The sequence below is a fragment of the Lissotriton vulgaris genome, unplaced genomic scaffold, assembly GCF_964263255.1.
Source record: "Lissotriton vulgaris unplaced genomic scaffold, aLisVul1.2 SCAFFOLD_801, whole genome shotgun sequence".
In the NCBI taxonomy this organism is placed as follows: domain Eukaryota; kingdom Metazoa; phylum Chordata; class Amphibia; order Caudata; family Salamandridae; genus Lissotriton; species Lissotriton vulgaris.
Window position 1 is genome coordinate 5001 of NW_028251364.1, and position 19797 is coordinate 24797.

The 19797-nt window shown below is 46.0% G+C and overlaps 1 protein-coding gene across 1 annotated transcript in view; it reads right to left on the reverse strand.

Annotated features, from left to right (window-relative positions):
- Positions 1-8084: 8084 nt before the first annotated feature.
- LOC147662932 (caspase recruitment domain-containing protein 6-like) overlaps positions 8085-19797 on the reverse strand; it is a gene marked incomplete at its 3' end in the record, with an annotated part of 129404 nt that continues 117691 nt past the window's right edge. Inside the window, exon 4 of the mRNA XM_086950787.1 lies at positions 8085-8147. Coding sequence (XP_086806913.1) covers positions 8085-8147 — 63 coding nt within the window. The remainder of the gene's footprint in view (positions 8148-19797) is intronic.

Here is a 19797-nt window from a genome sequence, read left to right on the forward strand (position 1 = left end):
GTTGTGGTTTCGTAAATCGTAGAGAAATGGGATACCCATACTTCGCTAGAGATTGTGCAACTCATCGAGGTCAGTGTGGGCCCGCTGATCTCATATCCTTCACTGTTTGCCAAAAACCCATCCCATTATTAAGTGTGGAGGCGCATGCAAGGTTGTCCCATCTCTCTTTTAAAACAACGTCTTTCCTTTGTTTTATAGTAATGTAAAGTAATGTAAAATGGCTTTTGTATAGCGCATTCTATCACTCCAAGGAGCATCTTGGCGCTGTGAGCTACCCCAGAATAGAAAAAGGTGGGTAAGCTGGAACAACTCAAGTAGATAAAACCTTACACCAAAGCCTTGCAGGCTGTATCAGTAAGCGTAAAAACCCAGGTCTTTAAGGCTTTTCTAAAAAGAGATTCAGATGGAATTTGACGAAGCGCGGGAGGAAGTTTGTTCCAGGCTCTGGAGCCTAACACTACGATGGATTTTCCACCTTTGGTCGCTAGCCTAAATTTTGGAACGACTAGCAGGTTAAGGTGGGAGGATCTCAGATTCCGAGTTGGAAGATGCCGTTTGAAGTTTTTGGAGAGATATCTAGGTCCTTGTGCGTGATAAGCTCTAAAAGTAATGATCAAGATTTTAAATAATAGACGCTTATGGATAGGAAGCCAATGGAGGGCACGGAGTGGGGCCGAGGCCGATGATTTCCTTGGCCAGCCCAGGACAAGGCGGGCGGCGGCATGCTGGACCATCTGCAACCTGTGTAGCACGGTCTTATTAGCTCCCGCATATAGGCTGTTGCAGTAGTCCAGTCTTGATGTAATAAGTGCCACCGCTACCGTCTTTCTCGTGGACAGAGGAAGGAGGTCGAAAAACTTCCTTAGCATTCTGAGGATATGAAAACAGGTACTTGCTACCCCGATGGCTTGTTGCTTGAAGGATAACGCGTTGTCGAACTTAACACCCAGGTTGCGGGCAGAGGAAATGGTGTTTGGAGGAGCTTCAGCGCCTTCAGGCCACCACTGCTTAGGGGAGAACAGATTTTGCTGGCCAAATGGAAGTATTTCTGTTTTTCCAGAATTGCACTTCAAGTGATTGGTCTTCATCCATTCAAATGTCGCTGTTAAGCATGTTTTGAGGTTATCTTCCGCTTGTAGTGACTCCCTGTCGAGTACCAGGATGAGCTGTGTATCGTCAGCGTAGAAAATAGTGCTGATCTGATACGAAGAAATTAGCTCAATCGGAGGTACCATATAAAGATTGAAAGTATCGGGCTCAAAATAGAACCCTACGGTACCCCTGTTTTGATCGGTTTTTCCTCAAATCTAAATTGGCCCAGCACTGTGGTTTGTCGTCTTTGCCTCAGGAAGTTTTTGAACCAGTCTAGCACTACTCCACCTATCCCTGCGCTCAGGAGACGGTCAATCAAGATGGTGTGGGAGACCGTATCGAAGGCCGCCGATAGATCGAGTAGTATCAAGACGGCCTTCTTCACTAGATCCATAGCGGAGCGCAGGGATTCAGCAGAGAACAAGAGTGCAGATTCGGTCAAATGTTTGGACCTGAATCCTGACTGATTCGAATGCAGGATGTTATTGTCTTCTAGATATGTAGTAAGTTGACAGTTGACGAATGACTCAGTCAATTTAGATAGCAACGGCAGCAGTGAGATGGGCCTTAAGTTGGAGAGAGTAGTAGGGTCAGGTAGAGGCTTCTTCTGGAGGGGTTTAACCACAGCTAATTTCCATTCTGATGGAATCTCTGCTGTTGCCAATGATGAGTTGATAATCCCATTAACTATGGGATTTACCTCATTGGCCAGGGCTCTTAAGAACATGGGAGGACACAGATCGAATGGTGATCCAGACTTACTAGACAGAATGGCCTGACGTGATTCCTCCAGAGAAATGGGAGCAAAAACATTAAGATTTGGGTTTTTTGGATTGTTCATTCCATTTGCTTCTAGAAGTGTGTTTTCGGTAGGGATAGTAGACTTGTATTGGTACCTTAATGATTTTATAAGTGTTTGATCCCTAGCTTTGTTGAAAAGGCCTTGCGAAGAGTTCTATTGGCTCTAGAGCAGGAGCCATCAAACCAACCTGGGCCCTCATTGGGCTCGGTTATTGGTTTGGTTAGCAAGGATTTGATACCCCCACACAGTTGAGCAAATGCATCAACTACCTCATGGTTATGATCACCTGGGGTCAGACATCGGTCAATAAGTATTTAATATGCATTAACCATTCTAAGGAAACGGTCGCAACTATTGATACCTCTCCAGACCACTCAGTTGTGGGTACTAAATTGTTAGCCCCACATTCTTTCTCAAAGTTTGGCCTAGGTGCAACTCTTAGGGTAGTAGCAATCCATTTTAGTTGGACAAGGACAATGGATTTGAAGAAGGGGGGAGAGCATACATAGTAGTTTTCTTTTGTTGGTTCTGTGCCTGAAGTACAACCAGTATTTTTGTTCTCTATGATTTCTTCTCTCTCTAATGGCATTCTTTCTTCATGTAACCCATGTGAGGTTTACAGCTGTGTTACAGGTTTCTAGAAGCTGGCTGACAAAGGTGAGGCAATGGCACACAATGCATTTTATCTGGATTGGAGTATTGTTTTCAGAGATTATGTTTAACCATACTTTCTTATGGGTTTCATCTGACCGGGGGTCTATGTTGGTTTTATGTATGAATGTAGTGTGGATATGCAGGGAAGGCTTTAGAGCCAGTCAGAAGGTCTTTGATATCACAGAATTTTCGGCTTGTGCAGACTGAAAAGCAGGTGTTCGAAAGAATGCATATTAAGACTATGAAGGACAGGTCTCCTGAAGACAGTTCATGTACATGACACCAAGGGTAGGCCGTTTAAAAATCTACCCAGTGCCTCTCTTACGCTTATTATGCGAGGCTTATGAGTTCCTAAAATAGTGGCTTGTTCCAGTGGTTCCAACCCATTACTCCACTGTGGAATATAATTTAAAGTGTAAGTTAAAGCGGAGTACCTTATTTACGGCCAGACAGGATTAACTTGGGAAGCACTAGCTAGAATATTGCCCCGGTGGAGCATTACTGATGTAAGGAGAAATGTATTCATTCAGAAGTGTGACAACTAGCTGTAAAATGTTATGACTCTTTCAAAATGTCAACAAGCAGTAGCCATTTAGGATTTCAAAACCATACAGTAAAATACAAGAAGTTTCTGAATTGCCTTTCACAAAGATAGCAATATGGTATTCTTGCTAGAGCACCCATCTATTGAAGACTGTAACATGCATGATTACCTCTTCTTTAGATTCACCCATATATATGACTTGGGAAAGGAGGTATAATGGTTATATGTCAAAATACTGAAAACACCAAGATTGACCTGCATTAGTTTCAGCAATTAAACAGTTTACTAGATTAAAAAAGCTAATAATGATCAATTAAAAAACATTGTCATTTAATACTTAATTAACTTCCCCCATTATACCCCCACAATGCTAGCAGCCCACGCTTACAATAACTAAAATAAATAGGTCTAACACAATTTACATAATTGATCATTAACAAGTAAAATTATTTGTTAATTAACGTCGCACCCTTTACACCTAAAAACCTAGCAACCTGCAACTAAAATAAATCATTATATAATTGTCATTTAAATAATTAATAAATGATTGATCATAAATTACTTAACTTCCCAACCAATATCCCTACAACCCCGAAATCCACACTTAATATGTAACAAATATATTAAGTTATTTGACAATTTACATTACTAAGAATCAATAAATAATTGTTAATTACTTAACTTCCCACCCTATACCCCTACAAACTCAGCAGCCCGCATCCAATTTATAGAATGTAAAATATAGTTTACACAATTTACATTATAATCAATTAGCTAATACAATTAATTGTTAATTATACTCAATTAACTTCCCATCCTACACCCTTACAAACCTTGCAACCCGCTACAACACTAATAATTTATACAAACAATAACGCATACAATTGATCTAAGATCTAAAACGCAAAGATAACTAAGAAAGATTTGTTAAAACTATATTATAGAAAACAATTATAACAACAATATTCTTGACAACGATATTACTTATATGGAAAAAACAAAATCGATATTCTTGACAACATTTCTGAATCATAATATTTTTTATTACAAAGAAAATGTCATATTTCTGTGCCCCCCTTTTTAAAACTTGATTTTTTGTCCAAGTACCACCCCAAATAATGTAAATCAAAACTGTGGTTGTACTGGCCAGCCAGGTCAGCATTTTAGCATTTGCCCAATGGGCTAAAAGGTTGGGAGCGGATTTCAGGGGAAAAGGGATCCCACAAGGCAGAACTGAAAGTTTTCAGCTAATTCTTTTTTTTTATGTGGTTTTAGTTTTTACAGTTTGGAAACATTTAAAAAAAAATCCTGGAGGAAGATCGCTCTCAAAACACACAACTCAAATAGACAGCGTTTCTTGCTACTGTCACTCTTAATAAGGATTGTGGGGCAATTTAAACATTTCGCCTGGCCCTGATGCATACAAAAGTAATGCGTACCCAATGCTAAACGTAAAAATAATGAGGTCTGCAATTATAAATGGATCTTTTAGCGCTAAATCTGGAACAAAATTTGATAAGCAGTCAAATAGGACCAGCACATGTTTAAAGCAACGTGTGGAAAGACAGGGACTTCGCAGTCAACCAAAGCAAATTACATGGCGTAAAACACTTTTCCTGAGACCTATGGAAGCTAGAAGCCTTGTTGAAAACAATGTTCCTACCACAGCCACAGGCAGAGAAAAGCGAGGCTAAATAAAAATGATATGGCCAAGAGATAGCAAATGCACGCGAGACAGTAAGTTGATTCTTAATGCCAGATATAATGTTTGGAAAGATGACAGTGGAGAGCATCCAGGGAGTTTAATGTGTGTATGGCCACAATAATCCAGATAATGAAACAATTCTTCATATCTGAAAGTTATGAAAAGGAGCCCCTAACACTCTCCAGATGGCACAAATGTCACATTAAAATACAAGCTAAGAGGTTTCTTGAAGTAGGAGTTGTGTTCCATTGATGTGCAGAGCATTATCCTTCTTAAGGTTTTGTATGCATTTCCCTTAACACCAAGCAGTACAGATTGTATGGGGGCATAGGGTTGTGGGAGGAGGGGGGGGGGGGGGGGGGGGGGGGGGGGGGGTGCAGGGTGATAAAACCAACTATAACTAAGCCAAATGTATGAATATAAAAAAGGAGGATTTACTCTACTTAAACAATCCCACCGAAGGGCTGTGAGCTTCAACAGAGCACTGTTGAAGGTTTCTTCTAAGCTATGGTTTGGAAAAACTGCCTGTTCACATGATTAACAGAAAGGTTGTGAGGTTCCGGTGCAAGGTCACTCAACAAAACCACACTGTACTTGTCACCCACTGTCCCCAGTAGTAAGAAATAGCATGCCTCTTCTGAGGAGCAGGCCCTCAAAAGAGGTAACTCAAATGTGTCCAGGTCACATAATCTTATGGAAGAATGGCAGAGCTGCACCGCTGCCTCATTACTCAACTTTTTTCCTTGAATGGTAGTTCTAAAAAAGATCTTTCCCACACTGGCGCAATTTTATAGATTCTAACATCATGGTCAGCATTGGGAGATCACTCACATGCCTTTCCAACTAGTTACCTTCAAATACCCTGATATTTTGTTTTATACACTGATATAATAGAAAAGGCACTGAATAATTTGCAAAAAAAGCAGCTGTACCACCTGTACTTTGATCCTATGAAATTGACAGTTATGGCAGAAGGGGATTCCATTGTCTAAATGCTTTCCTTCTACTGTACATGTTATGTTATGTTATACGACTTTTATATGGAGCTAATCACCATCAGGTCTATAAGCGCTTCTAGAGAAGAGGGAGCAAGTCACTAGGGCAGAAATGTCAAGGCAGCAGCGGAGGCAGGAGTTACGCAGTTGTTAGCGCCTCTCTAAATAGATACATTTTTAAGAGCTTCCTAAAGATGAGCAAAGCCGTATCCTTGCGCAGGTACTCCAGCAGGTCATTCCAGACCGGCGGGAGGAAAGCAGAAAACGCTATACCCCATTTAGATTTGGAAATGTACCTGGGGGAGCTAACCTGCAAGCCTCAGATGATCGTAGAACCCGGCCGGAAACATACTTCAAAGGCCCTTAAACTGCGCTCTCTGTTGAATAGGAAGCCAGTGCAGTTTTTGTAACAGAGGGGTGGATTGTGTCTTTCTAGGAAGTCTAAAAATGAGCCTAGTCGCATTGTTCTGTACAACCTGTAGTCTCCTGAGGAGCTTCTGGGGGAGGCCAAGGTAAAGGCCATTCCCGTAATCCAGCCTGGAGAGGACAGTGGCGAAGACGATGGACTGCATTGAGGATATTGACAAGAGAGGAGCAAGTTTTCGTAGCTGACTAAGTAAGCCCGTGCAGGTTCCTACAACAGTGGTAACCTGACAAGACAGAGTTCATAATCGATTTTCAGCCCCAGTCTTTTTAAGACCGGGAATGGTGCCGGGACTACTCCTAGTTCCGGAGGCGAAAAGAGATCACACCATGGGCTATTACTTGTTGGAATGACAAGCACTTTGTTTTATCCGGATTTATTTTCAATGAATTGGCGGTCATCCAATTTACCGTGAACCTGAGCAGGTTTTTTGCCGACTCCCGAACCTGGCAGGAGTTATTAAGCCGGACAAGAAGTTGAGTGTCATCGGCATAATTGAAGACTTGACAATTCAAGTGAGTCAGGGTATCCACCAAGGGTTGCGAATAGATGTTAAAAAGGAGAGGGGATTATGCTGAGGCCTGGGGTACTCCGTAGGTCAGGGAGCCCAGATCCGATAACTGCTCACCCAGCTGAACTCTGAGTGCGGTCTGACAAAAATGACTTTAGCCATGGATATGCTTGCCCATTAATACCCAGATCTGTGAGACGGATCAGCAGTGTGTTATGGCTGACCGTATAGAATGCAGCTGACAGATCTAATAAAATCAGAGCACTCGGCTGTTTACTGTAGCCCACAACTCTGAGCTCATCCAAGACAGACACCATCACTAGCTCTGGGCTATGATGAGCTCTAAAGTTCGCCTGTTTAGCATGGAGCAGTTGATGATCCTCCAGATACCTTGAGAGTATCTTTAGTACGTGCTGTTCCAAGATCTTAGCTAGAAAGGGGAGCTGAGAGTTAGGCCTATAGTTCTTTAAGGTCAGGGTGCCTGCACCAGACCTTTTCAGCAGGGGGGTGACCCTGGCTTCTTTCAGATTTGTTGGTAGATAACCCAAATCCAGAGAATTATTGAGTAGTCCCAAGACCTGCTTCTCCAGCCCTGGCAGGGCCATTTCAAAAATCCTTGGAGGGCAAGGGTGTGCTCGAGAGCCTGATTTGGTATGATTTGCTAATGATACCAAAGTGGCGGAGTCAAGATAAGGGAATTTGGACACCTGACTACTATGGCAGGGAGTAGGGCTAGTCTGGTCGAGCGAACTAGGATCAGAGGGGGTTCTAGCAATTTACGAGATGATGTCCGTGACTTTCTGAAGGAAAAACTCCTGAAAAGCATCACAATCTAGGGATGCGATTGTGGATTTCTTCTCAGCTTTTTGACTCAGTTCTTTCAGAATGGCAAAAGTCTTTTTGTTCATTATCTGCCAAGACAACCCTTCCCTCATAATATTCTGCTTTCCTAGCGAAAATAGGTAATTTGTAAAGTAGCAAAAAGTTCTTTGTAGGCATTTAGCTCGACTGACTCATAGCTTTGTCGCCATCGCCTCTCAGCTCGACGGACGAGTGGTTTATTCTCCCTTAGTGGTTCATAGAACCATGGGGCCCCCTGAGATATGTGTAGGTAATTCACAGTGAACTCTCACTCCCGTTATTAATTGGACAGAAAAAAGAAATTATTTGATTTGACCCCAATTGAAGAAATAAGCAAGGGGCAGCAAGGAGAAAAGGAGGGTGGTGGGTGGGGGGGGGGGTAAGTTAAAGGGATATGAATATGTGAAATTTAAAAAAAAACTATATAGACTTGCAGCCAAATTTTGGCAAAATGGGTGGGAAAAGATGCTGTTATTATCATTAAACCTTAAATTACCTTCAACTTCTTCCGTCTTTATTTCCATTTGGGTCTCGTCTACATTCCCATCAGCTTCTGATCCTTTAAAAAGGTACAAGAGAAACTTGTTAATTTTAACAGATGAGTGGCCACACTTGTATGATCGTCTGCTGCTTGCTTTATTTGCTGCTGCTTTATATTTTCCAAAATTTTGGAGTCTTTGGAAAAAAAGGAACAGTAGCATGCAGCCCAATTGTAATTGAAAAAAACATCAAGAGGAGACAAATGAGAAGGAGATAATGCAGAGAGAGGGAAAGGAGAAATAGAATGTAGCAAGAAAGATGAGGGATTAAAAAGAGTAAAAGGAAAAACAGTTGGGATAGGAGAAGGGCGGAAAAGGAGGGAGAGGGTTTCCAAGTACATTGTCGGTGCAATGACTGTCACCCACATATCAATAGAAATTATGGAGTACTCCAAGAAATTCTTGTAAAATGGCCACCTCAAACTCTCCAGTTATTGCAGTGCAGCAGAAGCAGTGCAAAGGTGTTTCAAAGAATCGCACTATGTGCAGTGCAGGAAGGTCGGGACATTAGACACCGCTACTGCTTTTGGTTGGTTAGGTGACCTGCTTTTTAAATATCTTTTCTCTGGTTGGTTAATCATTCGCTTATTATGAGAGGCTCATGAGTCCTAAAATAGTGACTTGTTCCAGTGGTACCAACCCATAACTCCAGTGTGGCATAGGATTTAAAGTGTCAGTTAAAGCAGAGCACCTTAGTGTTAGACAGGATTCACTAGAGTAGCACTAACTAGAATCTTGCCCTGGGGGGAGCATCACTGATGTAAGGAGAAATTCATGCATTCAGATTTGTGACAACAACTAGCTGTAAAATACTAAGGCTCTTTCAAAATGTCAACAGAAGGTAGCCATTTTGAATTTGAAAAACTGTGCAGAAAAAATAATCACAACGTTTCTGAATTGCCTCTTTCATAAAGATAGCAATATGGTATTCTAGATCGCCTATCTATTACAGCTTATAACTTGAATGATTACTTCCTCTTTAGATTCGCCTATATATAGGACGTGGGGGGAAAGAGACATAATGGTTATATGTCAAAATTCTGAATACATCTTGATTAACCTGCAATGGGATCAGCTTCAATATACCTATATACAGAGTGTTGTTCAAGGTAAGCATACAAAGGGGAATATAGATTTACTATTTTAACTCATCTATATCTTGTGTAAAATTATATCCTGTAGTGAACATTGTTGCAATTTCACATTTAAGTTGATACTGTGCTACCACAGGGTCCTAATACCTACAGTCTTCTCAGACCTTACTAATTACCTCAAACTGAAAAGACCTTTTAGAGGCGTAGTCAGACTATCTTAGGTGGCATGTATGAAAAAGTGTATATAGTTATGTTAGAATATTTCATTCAAATCAAGACTGATTGTATGCTAACATGGTTAATGTTTCAGCATGTAAAATGTTGATATTTACGGTGCTAGTGAAGGCTCTAGAGAGCAGGCTATTTGGTTTGAATGCAGCAAATAAGCATGCACTAGTTCGCCATGTTTCTCTCAGACTTCACATTTTGTTTTCTTAAATGCATGCTAACAAGGCATAGAAAGGGAATCAATCAATCAATCAATCAATCAAGCATTTATATAGCGCACTACTCACCCAGAGGGTCTCAAGGCGCTAGGGGAGGGGGGTCCGCTACTGCTCGAACAGCCAGGTCTTGAGTTGCTTCCTGAAGGCGAGGTGGTCCTGGGTCAGGCAGAGGTGGGTCGGGAGGGAGTTCCATGTCTTGGCGGCGAGGTAGGAGAAGGACCGCCCCCCTCTGGTTGCTCTACGGATGCGGGGGACGGCGGCGAGGGCGTGGCCGGTCGATCGAAGCTGGCGTTTGGGGGCGTAGAAGTTAAAGCGGCTGTTGAGGTATCCTGGGCCTTGGTTGTGTAGGGCTTTGTGTGCGTGGGTAAGGAGACGGAAGGTGATCCGCTTGTTGACCGGGAGCCAGTGCAGGTCTCTCAGGTGTCCGGAGATGCGGCTGCGACGGGGGATGTCCAGGATGAGTCGTGCTGAGGCGTTCTGGATCCGCTGGAGTCTCTTCTGGAGTTTGGCTGAGGTTCCGGCGTAGAGGGAGTTGCCGTAGTCCAGACGGCTGGTGACGAGGGCCTGGGTGACAGTCTTCCTGGTCTCGGTGGGGATCCACCGGAAGATCTTACGTAGCATGCGTAGGATGTTGAAGCACGACGAGGAGACGGCGTTGACTTGTCTGGTCATGGAGAGGGAGGAGTCCAGGATGAAGCCCAGGTTGCGTGCGTGGTCTGTTGGTTTGGGTGCGCTGCCTAGGGCGGGGGGCCACCCGTCCCAGGCGGAGGGTGAGGATCCCAGGATGAGGACTTCCGTCTTGTCCGAGTTCAGTTTCAGGCGGCGGTTCTTCATCCATTCGGCTACCTCTTTCATCCCTTCGTGGAGGTTGGCTCTGGCGGTGGTGGGGTCGTTGGTGAGGGAGAGGATCAGCTGGGTGTCGTCGGCGTAGGAGATGATGTTGAGGTTGTGCTGGCGTGCGATGTCTGCGAGGGGGTTCATGTAGACGTTGAAGAGGGTTGGACTGAGCGAGGAGCCCTGAGGAACGCCGCAGATGACTTCGGTGGCTTCAGATCTGAACGGGGGGAGGCGGACTCTCTGTGTCCTTCCGGCGAGGAAGGAGATGATCCACTCCAGTGCCTTCTCCTGGATTCCGACGTTGCTGAGGCGCTGCACTAGAGTACGGTGGCAGACAGTGTCGAAGGCCGCGGAGAGGTCTAGGAGGATGAGGGCTGCTGTTTCTCCGTTGTCAAGCAGGGCTCGGATGTCATCGGTTACTGCGATCAGGGCGGTCTCGGTGCTGTGGTTGGCCCGGAAGCCAGACTGCGAGAGGTCGAGGGATCCATTCGTCTCGAGGAAGGCGGCCAGCTGCTTGTTGACGGTCTTCTCGATGACTTTTGCAGGGAACGGGAGCAGCGAGATGGGGCGGTAGTTCTTGAGGTCGGTGGGGGTCGGCTGATGGCTTCTTTAGTTGAGCGCTGAGTTCGGCGTGCTTCCAGCTCTCCGGGAAGGTAGCGGTGTCGAAGGAGGTGTTGATGATGTCCCGCAGGTGGGGTGCGATGACAGCGTTGGCCTTGTTGAAGATGTGGTGAGGGCAGGGGTCTGTCGGAGATCCGGAGTGGATGGAGTTCATCGTGCGGACGGTGTCTTCGGTGCTGATCGAGGTCCAGGCGCGGAGGGTGGTGGTGGGGGGCGGTGGTTCGGTCGTGGCGTGCGTCGGTTGAGTGCTGAAGCTGTTGTATATGTCCGTGATCTTGTTGTGGAAGTAGGAGGCGAGGGAGTTGCAGAGGTCTTGCGAAGGGGTGATGTTGTTTCCGGCGTTGGGGTTGGAGAGCTCTTTAACGATGTTGAAGAGTTCCTTGCTGTTGTGTGCGTTGTTGTCCAGTCGTTCCTTGAATGCAGTTTTCTTGGTGGCGTGGATAAGTTGGTGGTGTTTTCGGGTGGCGAGCTTGTGGGCAGTCATGTTGTCCGGTGTAGGGTCTCTGCGCCAGGTTCTCTCGAGGGCTCGGCAGTTCTTCTTGGAGCTCTTGAGTTAGTCGGTGAACCACGGGGCTTTCTTGCTGCTGGGTCTGCTAGGCGGGGTCCTCAGGGGGGCGAGGACGTCTGCGCAGTCGCTGATCCACTTCGTGAGGTTGGTGGCCGCTTGGCTGGGGTTCGTAGCGCTGGTGGGAGGGTTCTTGCTCAGGGAAGTCGCGAGTTGATCGGCTGTGATCTTGTTACAGCTCCTGCGTGCAACCGGTTGCTGGTGGTGGTGGATCGTGGTCCTTCTGAAGCTGAAGTGGACACAGCTGTGGTCCGTCCAGTGGAGTCCGGTGGCGTGGCTGAAGGTGATGTCCTTGCTGGCTGAGAAGACGGGGTTGAGTGTGTGTCCGACGTAGTGGGTGGGGGACGTCACCAGCTGCTTCAGTCCGAGGTTTGCGAGGTTGTCCAGCAGGGTGGTGGTGTTGCGTCGTTGTTGTTCTCCAGGTGGAAGTTGAGGTCCCCGAGGAGGATGTAGTCAGCGGAGGGGAGGGCGTGCGGGCTGATGAAGTCGGCGATGTCTTCGCTTGATTGTGTGCGTGGTCCCGGGGGTCTGTAGATGAGGGTGCCTCGGAGGGTGGTCTTGGGGTTGACGTGGACCTGGAAGTGCAGGTGCTCGGCGGGTGCGAGAGTGTCGTCGATGTTGGTCGTGATGCGGATGGTGTCCTTGTGGATGATGGCGATGCCTCCTATGGTCTGGTTGATGCGGTCCCTTCGGATGATCTTGTAGCCGTCTGGGATGGCGATGGCGATGTCGGGCGCTGAAGAGGCGTTCATCCAGGTTTCCGTGAGGAAGGAGACGTCTGGTGAAGTTGTGTCGAGCAGGTTCCAGAGCTCGAGGGCGTGTCTGTGGACGGAGCGGGTGTTGAGCAGGATGCACTTCAGGTGGCTGCTGCTGTTGCTCGTCTTGGTATTGGTCGGTGCTGGAGTAGTGCAGGTCCGGATGCAGGTGAACTTGCAGGAGTTGCAGCGGAAGGGTCCGTGGGTGTGTCTCGGGTTGGCTCGGTAGCAACCCTGGAATCGGCCGGCGTTGAGTGCGTGGAGTTCGGTAGAGCTGTAGGTCCGGCGGGTGGGCTGGCGGCTGCGGGGGCCAGGGGTCCTGGCCCTGGGCGCGGTCCAGGCGCGGACAGGCGCAGACGGGCTTGCCTTTGGCGCGCCTTCTGCGCGCCCGCTGCGCGTGACCGCTGCGCGTTCGCACGGTCGCCATTTATGGCGAAGTGCAGGGAGGGCGGAGCAGCTGGGAGGCGGGATCGGGGAGGAAGGGGGCGTGTCAGCACTTCCGGCGGCGGGAATCGGGAGGCGGGGAGCGGGCGAGCAGGGGACAGCAGCACAGGGGGGGGGGGGGAACAGAGAGGCAAACACAGGCAGACAAATGAAAATACAGAGCAATTTAAAATAAATGCAAAAATACAAATACAACACAATCTAAGGAAGGAGCGCAATGCAGGGATGCGGGGACGAAGATCGGCGGCGGGGGGCGTGGCCCGAAGGCGGGAGGCTCAGCGAGGCTGAGAGAAGCGGCAGGTGGGGGCACACGCGACAGCTGGTGGCCGTGCGGCGCGGGGGTGTCCTATGAAGCTCCTTGAAGCAAGCATTGTACATAAACACAGTGACTGAAGTACAGCAACAAGGAAAGAATACCTTGCAGGTTCTGTCTGGAAGAAAGAAGGAAACAGCTGCATTACCTTTCTGTATACACTTTTTGTGTATTTCAAACAATAAGTATTCTTTGCTGTTTTTTGTAGCAAAGAAAATGCTAGTCATGAGCTGACCCCTCCTCGCTCCATAGTACTATACAGAAAAGATATACGAGGTGCCAAGTGTCGGGGTGGGATAAGACATTTGGGCTGGCTGTTGTCAAAAAGGATGAAATACACAGTGCAGACTTCAGACATGATTGCATAATAACGCACGCCGGGAGGCTTTACATGGCTTGGTGCATTGTTACATCCTGTTAGACCTGTGGTTCGGGAACCCCTGGAGGTCTGTGAAGCCTCCTCGGGAGGTCTGCGACTACGAAGGAAGTTAAATAATATTAACAGATTAATAAAGTGTATATAAATAAAAAAACTAAATGCAGAACTGAAAATTTTTAAGCGGACTGTAAATGTGAACTAAGTTGAAATTGGAGGCTAAAAACGTAATTACCATCCTCAGATTGATTCGTAGGAGTAGTGCAAATGTATCACGCAGAATATGGCAAGGACGATGAGTGGCCTCAACTTTAATTTCGAAAAGCTTGAACTTTTCTATTAAAATCAATTTAGATTTTTCTTATTTATATGTGTTTGCGAATTATATAAAATGTGTACTCATTTGTTTACTTGTTTGATAAATGTTTTTTCTGAATTTTTTAGGTATTATTTGCAGTTAAAATCGACAATGCTTTTGTCAGTTGGCAGCACCTGCGCAACCGCATCCCACATGACGTGGGAATAGAGGTCCAAAATGCATGAGGTGTTCCCAGACTGCAGTCTCAGGCTGGTGGAAGAAAACATCCTCCTTCCAAGATTGTCCACCATCTTGGATTCTCTGTCAGTGGTGCGGCAGTGAATGCGCCAGGATTTACCTGGGACATTGAGGCTTGGACCACCAACTTCTCAGGGGTAGGGTGCTGCATGAAGAAATTTGGGTCCCCTGAGTTGGGTGGTGGCAGTGGATAAGTGTACTGTTCACAGGAGCCCGGGTTGGGCTTGGGCCAAGTCCAAGCAAGACGACAGTAAGAGCCTCATTCAAAGGTAGAAGCAGTTCTGATGGAGACACTCCCGGCGGAAGCACTTCTGTCAAGACTTCAGTCTTGACTGCCAGAGGGCAAGCGAAGGTTCAGGACCTCAGCTGCCTTCCACACCACCATTGCGAAGGATGCTCCCCCATCTGTAGCCACGGTAGGGGGAGAAAGCATGCCAGTACCTGAAGAAGTTTCCAGTCCACTGGCTTCACCCAGATCCTAACACCAGTCAATCTGTTCCTCACAGGGCTGGTATTCTTCAGGGTCCAGAGACCCCTCACATTCCTCCCAGAGTTCTAACCCATAGGTATAGAGCTCAGGCTCAGTCCTGGAAGGCATAGTACCAGTCGGCGCTGACGCCAGAAGATTCCCCTCCAGCTCCGGTCTGATTAATAGGTGGGGATGAGAATGAGGATGGGATGGCGGTGGGATAGCGGTGGGTGCCGGGAGTGTTGGCCTCAGGATCAGCGTCAGGAAAGGAAGGTCAAGGCAGTATGACCGGTGCAAATACGGATCCATCTATGGATCAATGGGGCCCACCTGGCACCGGAGACGCCAACGTGGATCCAGTAGGTGCCCCTCACGAACCTGCAGGTCCCAAAGGCGTGCCAGAGGGAAAGGGCGGCACAAAGAGGAGGTGCATGACCTCATTGGGTGGGGTGTTGCCCCGTCTCCCTGAAAATTGAGGAGGTACAAAGCTGACACAAGAGCTAGTTCAACCACGGAGCTAGGCCTCGAGGGGCGACACTCCCTCATCTCGTTGTCCAATGGATGAGGTGAAGTCAAAGCACGATTCAAGTTCTTTTTCTTTTTGTGGGACTTGGACTTACCTGAATGGTCTGACGACTTGAAGTGCAACGACAACCTCGGCAACCGCTCCCGGGACATTCCTCTCGAACGAGACCTTGATCGCTGAGGCATCGCACATCGAACTGCCATAAGCTTGAGGGATGGCTCCATCAAGGTTTGTGGCTCCATGACAAGGCAGTTGGGGCAGGTCTTTGGGTCGTGATCCTGCTCGAGGCACTAGAGGCATACAAGGTGTGGGTCTGTTCCTGACATCTATTGGTGACAGCCGCCGCAGGGCTGGAGGCCGGCCTTCTTGGATGACATCCCTACCACACAGGTAAACCTAAAAAAAGCTGTGACAAAACGTTGAAAAAAACCTAGTCAAAAAAGGACAATGGGATAGCTCTACCTAGATCTGCGCTGCTTGGTGTAGAAAGAAAAGAACGGACCACAGCACTCCTGGGTGGCGCCAATATAGGCACCACAAATGTCACTTCCATTGTGGATGACGCCAACGACACCATGCGGAGCTGAACAACGCCACCTACCAATGCCTAGGGTTAATGCTCATGAAAAGTGTCTGGATCCAGTTTGACACCTGGGGAAAATTTTAAGATGAGGAATCTGTGGCTAGAAGTCTCTATTAGATAGAATTTTTCACTGCTGTTACGCCATCTTTCCCACTAACTCTGGGTTGTCTTAATGCACCTAATAAGTGCTAACTTCAGAATGTGACCAGATACAGAGATACTGTTTACATTTAAATGAATTGCAGATTTTAAATCTTCTTTAATGGTAAAGTAGTGTTTTAAGTTACTATTCTGAAAATACCACGTTTAGAAATTTGACACTTTTCTGTCTTAACCAAATGTACCTTTCTTTCTTGCAAACTTCTTCCACGGCAAGATCAGCTAAATCAACAGAAACTTCAAACCCCAGCCCAAGACCACAGACTTATTCAAGGAACACAACGACCCGCTACCTCCACAGACATCCGACTAACCAAATAGAGCCAGCTCGCCCCACAGGACTCGCCTCCTTCATGAACTCTGTCAACTAGGGAGCCCAAACTGACCAATGCCCATAACACAACTTCAATCTAGGTGAAGCCAGAATTCGCCACATACTCACCACCTTGTTCAACACCTCAACTGGCACGGCCACCTTCCCAGAGGACTGAAAACATGCAGAAACCAATGCCCTACTAAAGAAACCATCAGCAGAACCCAGCACATTCAACAAATACAGAGCAATATCCCTGCTCTTCTTCCGGGCCAAAGTATTAGAAAAAGCTGTCAACCAACAACTCTCCTCATATCAGGAACGGAACCTCCTACTTGACTCCTCACATTTCCAGAATGTGCAGCAATCATAGCACTGGAGACAGCTCTAATCTCGGTTACCAACAACATCCAAGCACCACTCGACAGAGGACAGAGTACAGCTCTGATCCTCAGCAGGATTTCATACGGTCTCCCGCAACACAAACATTACAAGGCTGCACAACATAGGCATCCAAGGAGCAACTCAGATGGATCGGCTCTTCATCACCGGAAGAATGCAAAAGGTCCCCCCCTTCACCTTCAAATCCAAGGAAATCATCTGTGAAGTACCCTAAGGATCCTCGCTCAGCCCCACCCTCTTCAACACTTGTATGACACTTCTAGCCAGATTCTCCAAAACCCACAGACTCAACATCATGTCTTACACCGACGACACACAACTCGTCCTCTCCCTCTCTGAAGACACCATCAACACTAAGACCAACTTGCACAAGAGCATGACAGACATCGCCAAATGGATGAAGGACAACTGTCTGAAGCTCTACATGGACAAGACTGAGGTACTGATTATCGGAATCAAAAGCTGCCCGAGGAACATATCCTGGTGGCTCTCAGAACTTGGACATATTCCTACCCCCACTGGGCATGCTAGGAACATAGGCATCATTCTGGACAAAAAGCTCTGGTCAACTCCATTTCCTACTCCTGCTTTTTCATCCTTCACATGCTTCGTAAAATATTCAAACGGCTACCCCAAAACTCAAAACGCACCATCAGCGAATATCTCATCTCCAGCTCACTGGACTACGGTAACTCTCTATATGCAGGGATCAGAGCTCACCTCCTCAGAAGACTACAGACAGCACAGAACGACCCAGTCTGATTCGTCCTGGATTCCCGGAAATGAACCCACATCACCCCCACCTAGGGACCTATACTCATTCCCCGTACAGACAAAATGTCACTTCAAGCTCCTGACCGTGCATACAAAGGCCTACACAACTGTGGACCTGCCGACTTGAACCACCGCCTGAACTTCCGAGACACCTCGGCTCCACGTCCCTTTATCGAACCCTCACCCCCCACATCCAGTGTAGCAAATACAGAGGTTGCTCCTTCTCCTACCTAGCAACAAAGACATGGACTGAGCTACCCTTTCATCTGTGGCCCCTTCCAATCTCTTCCAGAGTTCTGAAAGCCCCTAAAGACCTGGCTAATCAACGGGACCCTGCCAGAGCCTGGATACCCTCATGGGTGACAAGAAGCGCTCTACAAATCTACTGATGTATTGATTGGTCTGTCCACTGCAATCAATGAGTGAGCGAGTGACTACTCTTGCAATTGTTAACCTGGCTTGCACGTCTAAATAGGACACATCATCGTAATTCTTAATAGTCTCTAATTTCCTGAATGCATGCTCTCCTTATTACACTATATCTGATTAAGGTTAGTAATATTAACATTTTAAACATCTGGACTTTCCAATTTAGGACTTTCACAATGAAACGTGTATCATACGTAGCAACTATCTCAATACCGGTATGTTTCACATCTGTTTCTCTATGTCTCAAACTTATAATCACTTGTTTCGCCCACCTTCTTTAGTCACCTCACACACAATTTCCCAGCCCATTCTCAACCCTCATAAATTTCAGGTGCGGCTTAGAGTTATTAATGATTTAAATCCAATTGGACTTTAATACATGTAAGACACTGAGCCGTGATTTGTCCAATAAAGGTTCAACTCCATTTAGTTCCTTTCAGGTTCTTTTGTTTTCTCGCTTTGTTTTTCTACTTTTGGCTGAGACACAATTATTTGTTTTTGTATCTTACAAAATACATGGATCAGAGTTAATTTAATGGCAGATACTCCAATATGTACGTCAAAGAACACCATACAAGCTCTCAACAAAGTTTCAATCAAACATTTATTCATTAGAACAATTCACATGCCTTGACATATGGCCGGCAACATGATGAGAAGCCACTGTACATGCAATCCCAAAGGCCCTAATATTTAATATCTTTGAAAACCCAAAAAGAATCTACTACGGAAAATGTATCATGGGCAGGAGAGTAATATCTACTTTACAGGACGTATCCTTCTCAGCATATCCTCTAGACCAAAATCTTCGACAGCGTTGCATTATAATTTCCATCTTCTCATTTACAACTGTCTGATCTATTTAGGATTTAACACCCACATTAAAACCACCATCAACAATAAGACTATCCTGCTCCTGATCGGGAACAGGTATTGACTGTGGTATACTACAGAAATATATTCTTTTACAACCAAAATACAGGCAAAATATCAACTACCAAAATATAGTGACAGTAAGTATATATAGGTAAGATATAGATAGGTTTATGATTATTAACTCCACATACACACAGCTTGACTAAATCTCTTCAAGATACCTGAAAAGACTATTTTGGTAGGATCCATCTGTCTCATTAGATAGAACATTCAAGGAAAATTTTGTACTGGATCTATCCATACTAGTGCTTATATCCATGTAAAAATCTCCCATATAAATACGTTTTCAAGAGTGTTTTGGATAACAAATCTTCATAAAAGATGCCAAAGTCATTTTAGGCCCTCCCCTAAAAACTGCTCACCCGTAAACACTGATACTAATCACACAGCTTGTCATCTTCAGCATGAAGAGAATTCCTTCCCAACAACATCAACACACATGAATATTACTTTATTTGAAATGCCCTTGGTCTCAACCTATACGCTTCTGTTTTAAAGATGTGCATATCTGGAATACATTTACCATTAGTTGAGAAGTCCTTAAATACATTTTAGTATAAGCACCCTTTTATCCCTGAATGGAAACCCCGGGTGTTGGGGGACAGAATTCTACTGAGAGAATTGGTATCTAGAACACCAGCGAGCTAGGCCAACCAAAGCCCATGAATCACTGGCAGTGGCACTTTCATTTTAACTTGCCACCCTCCACAATGATTTGAAATGAAAACTATAATTGGTGCTTAAGCCCAAAGGCCTGAGAAATTTCTTTACCGTCGAGAGAGCACACGATATTTCCGGAGGTAGACCGCATGTCGGTGCCCCGCCTCGACCTTTGATAGCGAGAATATTTAATTTTAGGAACAGAGATGCGATCCTCCAGGCCTGCAGATCTGGGAACCCTTTGAAGTACAAAAACTCGTCCATCAGGTTTTTTCTGGACTTCACGTAGGCAGTCCAGAAGCAGAGAATGAGCTTTATTTGGGTTAAACGGAAGCTTCGTGATAAGGGACTCAAGTACGCCATGCTGTACCCGGCCAAGCTGAGAATTGAACATGATGAGACAGTCTACTGC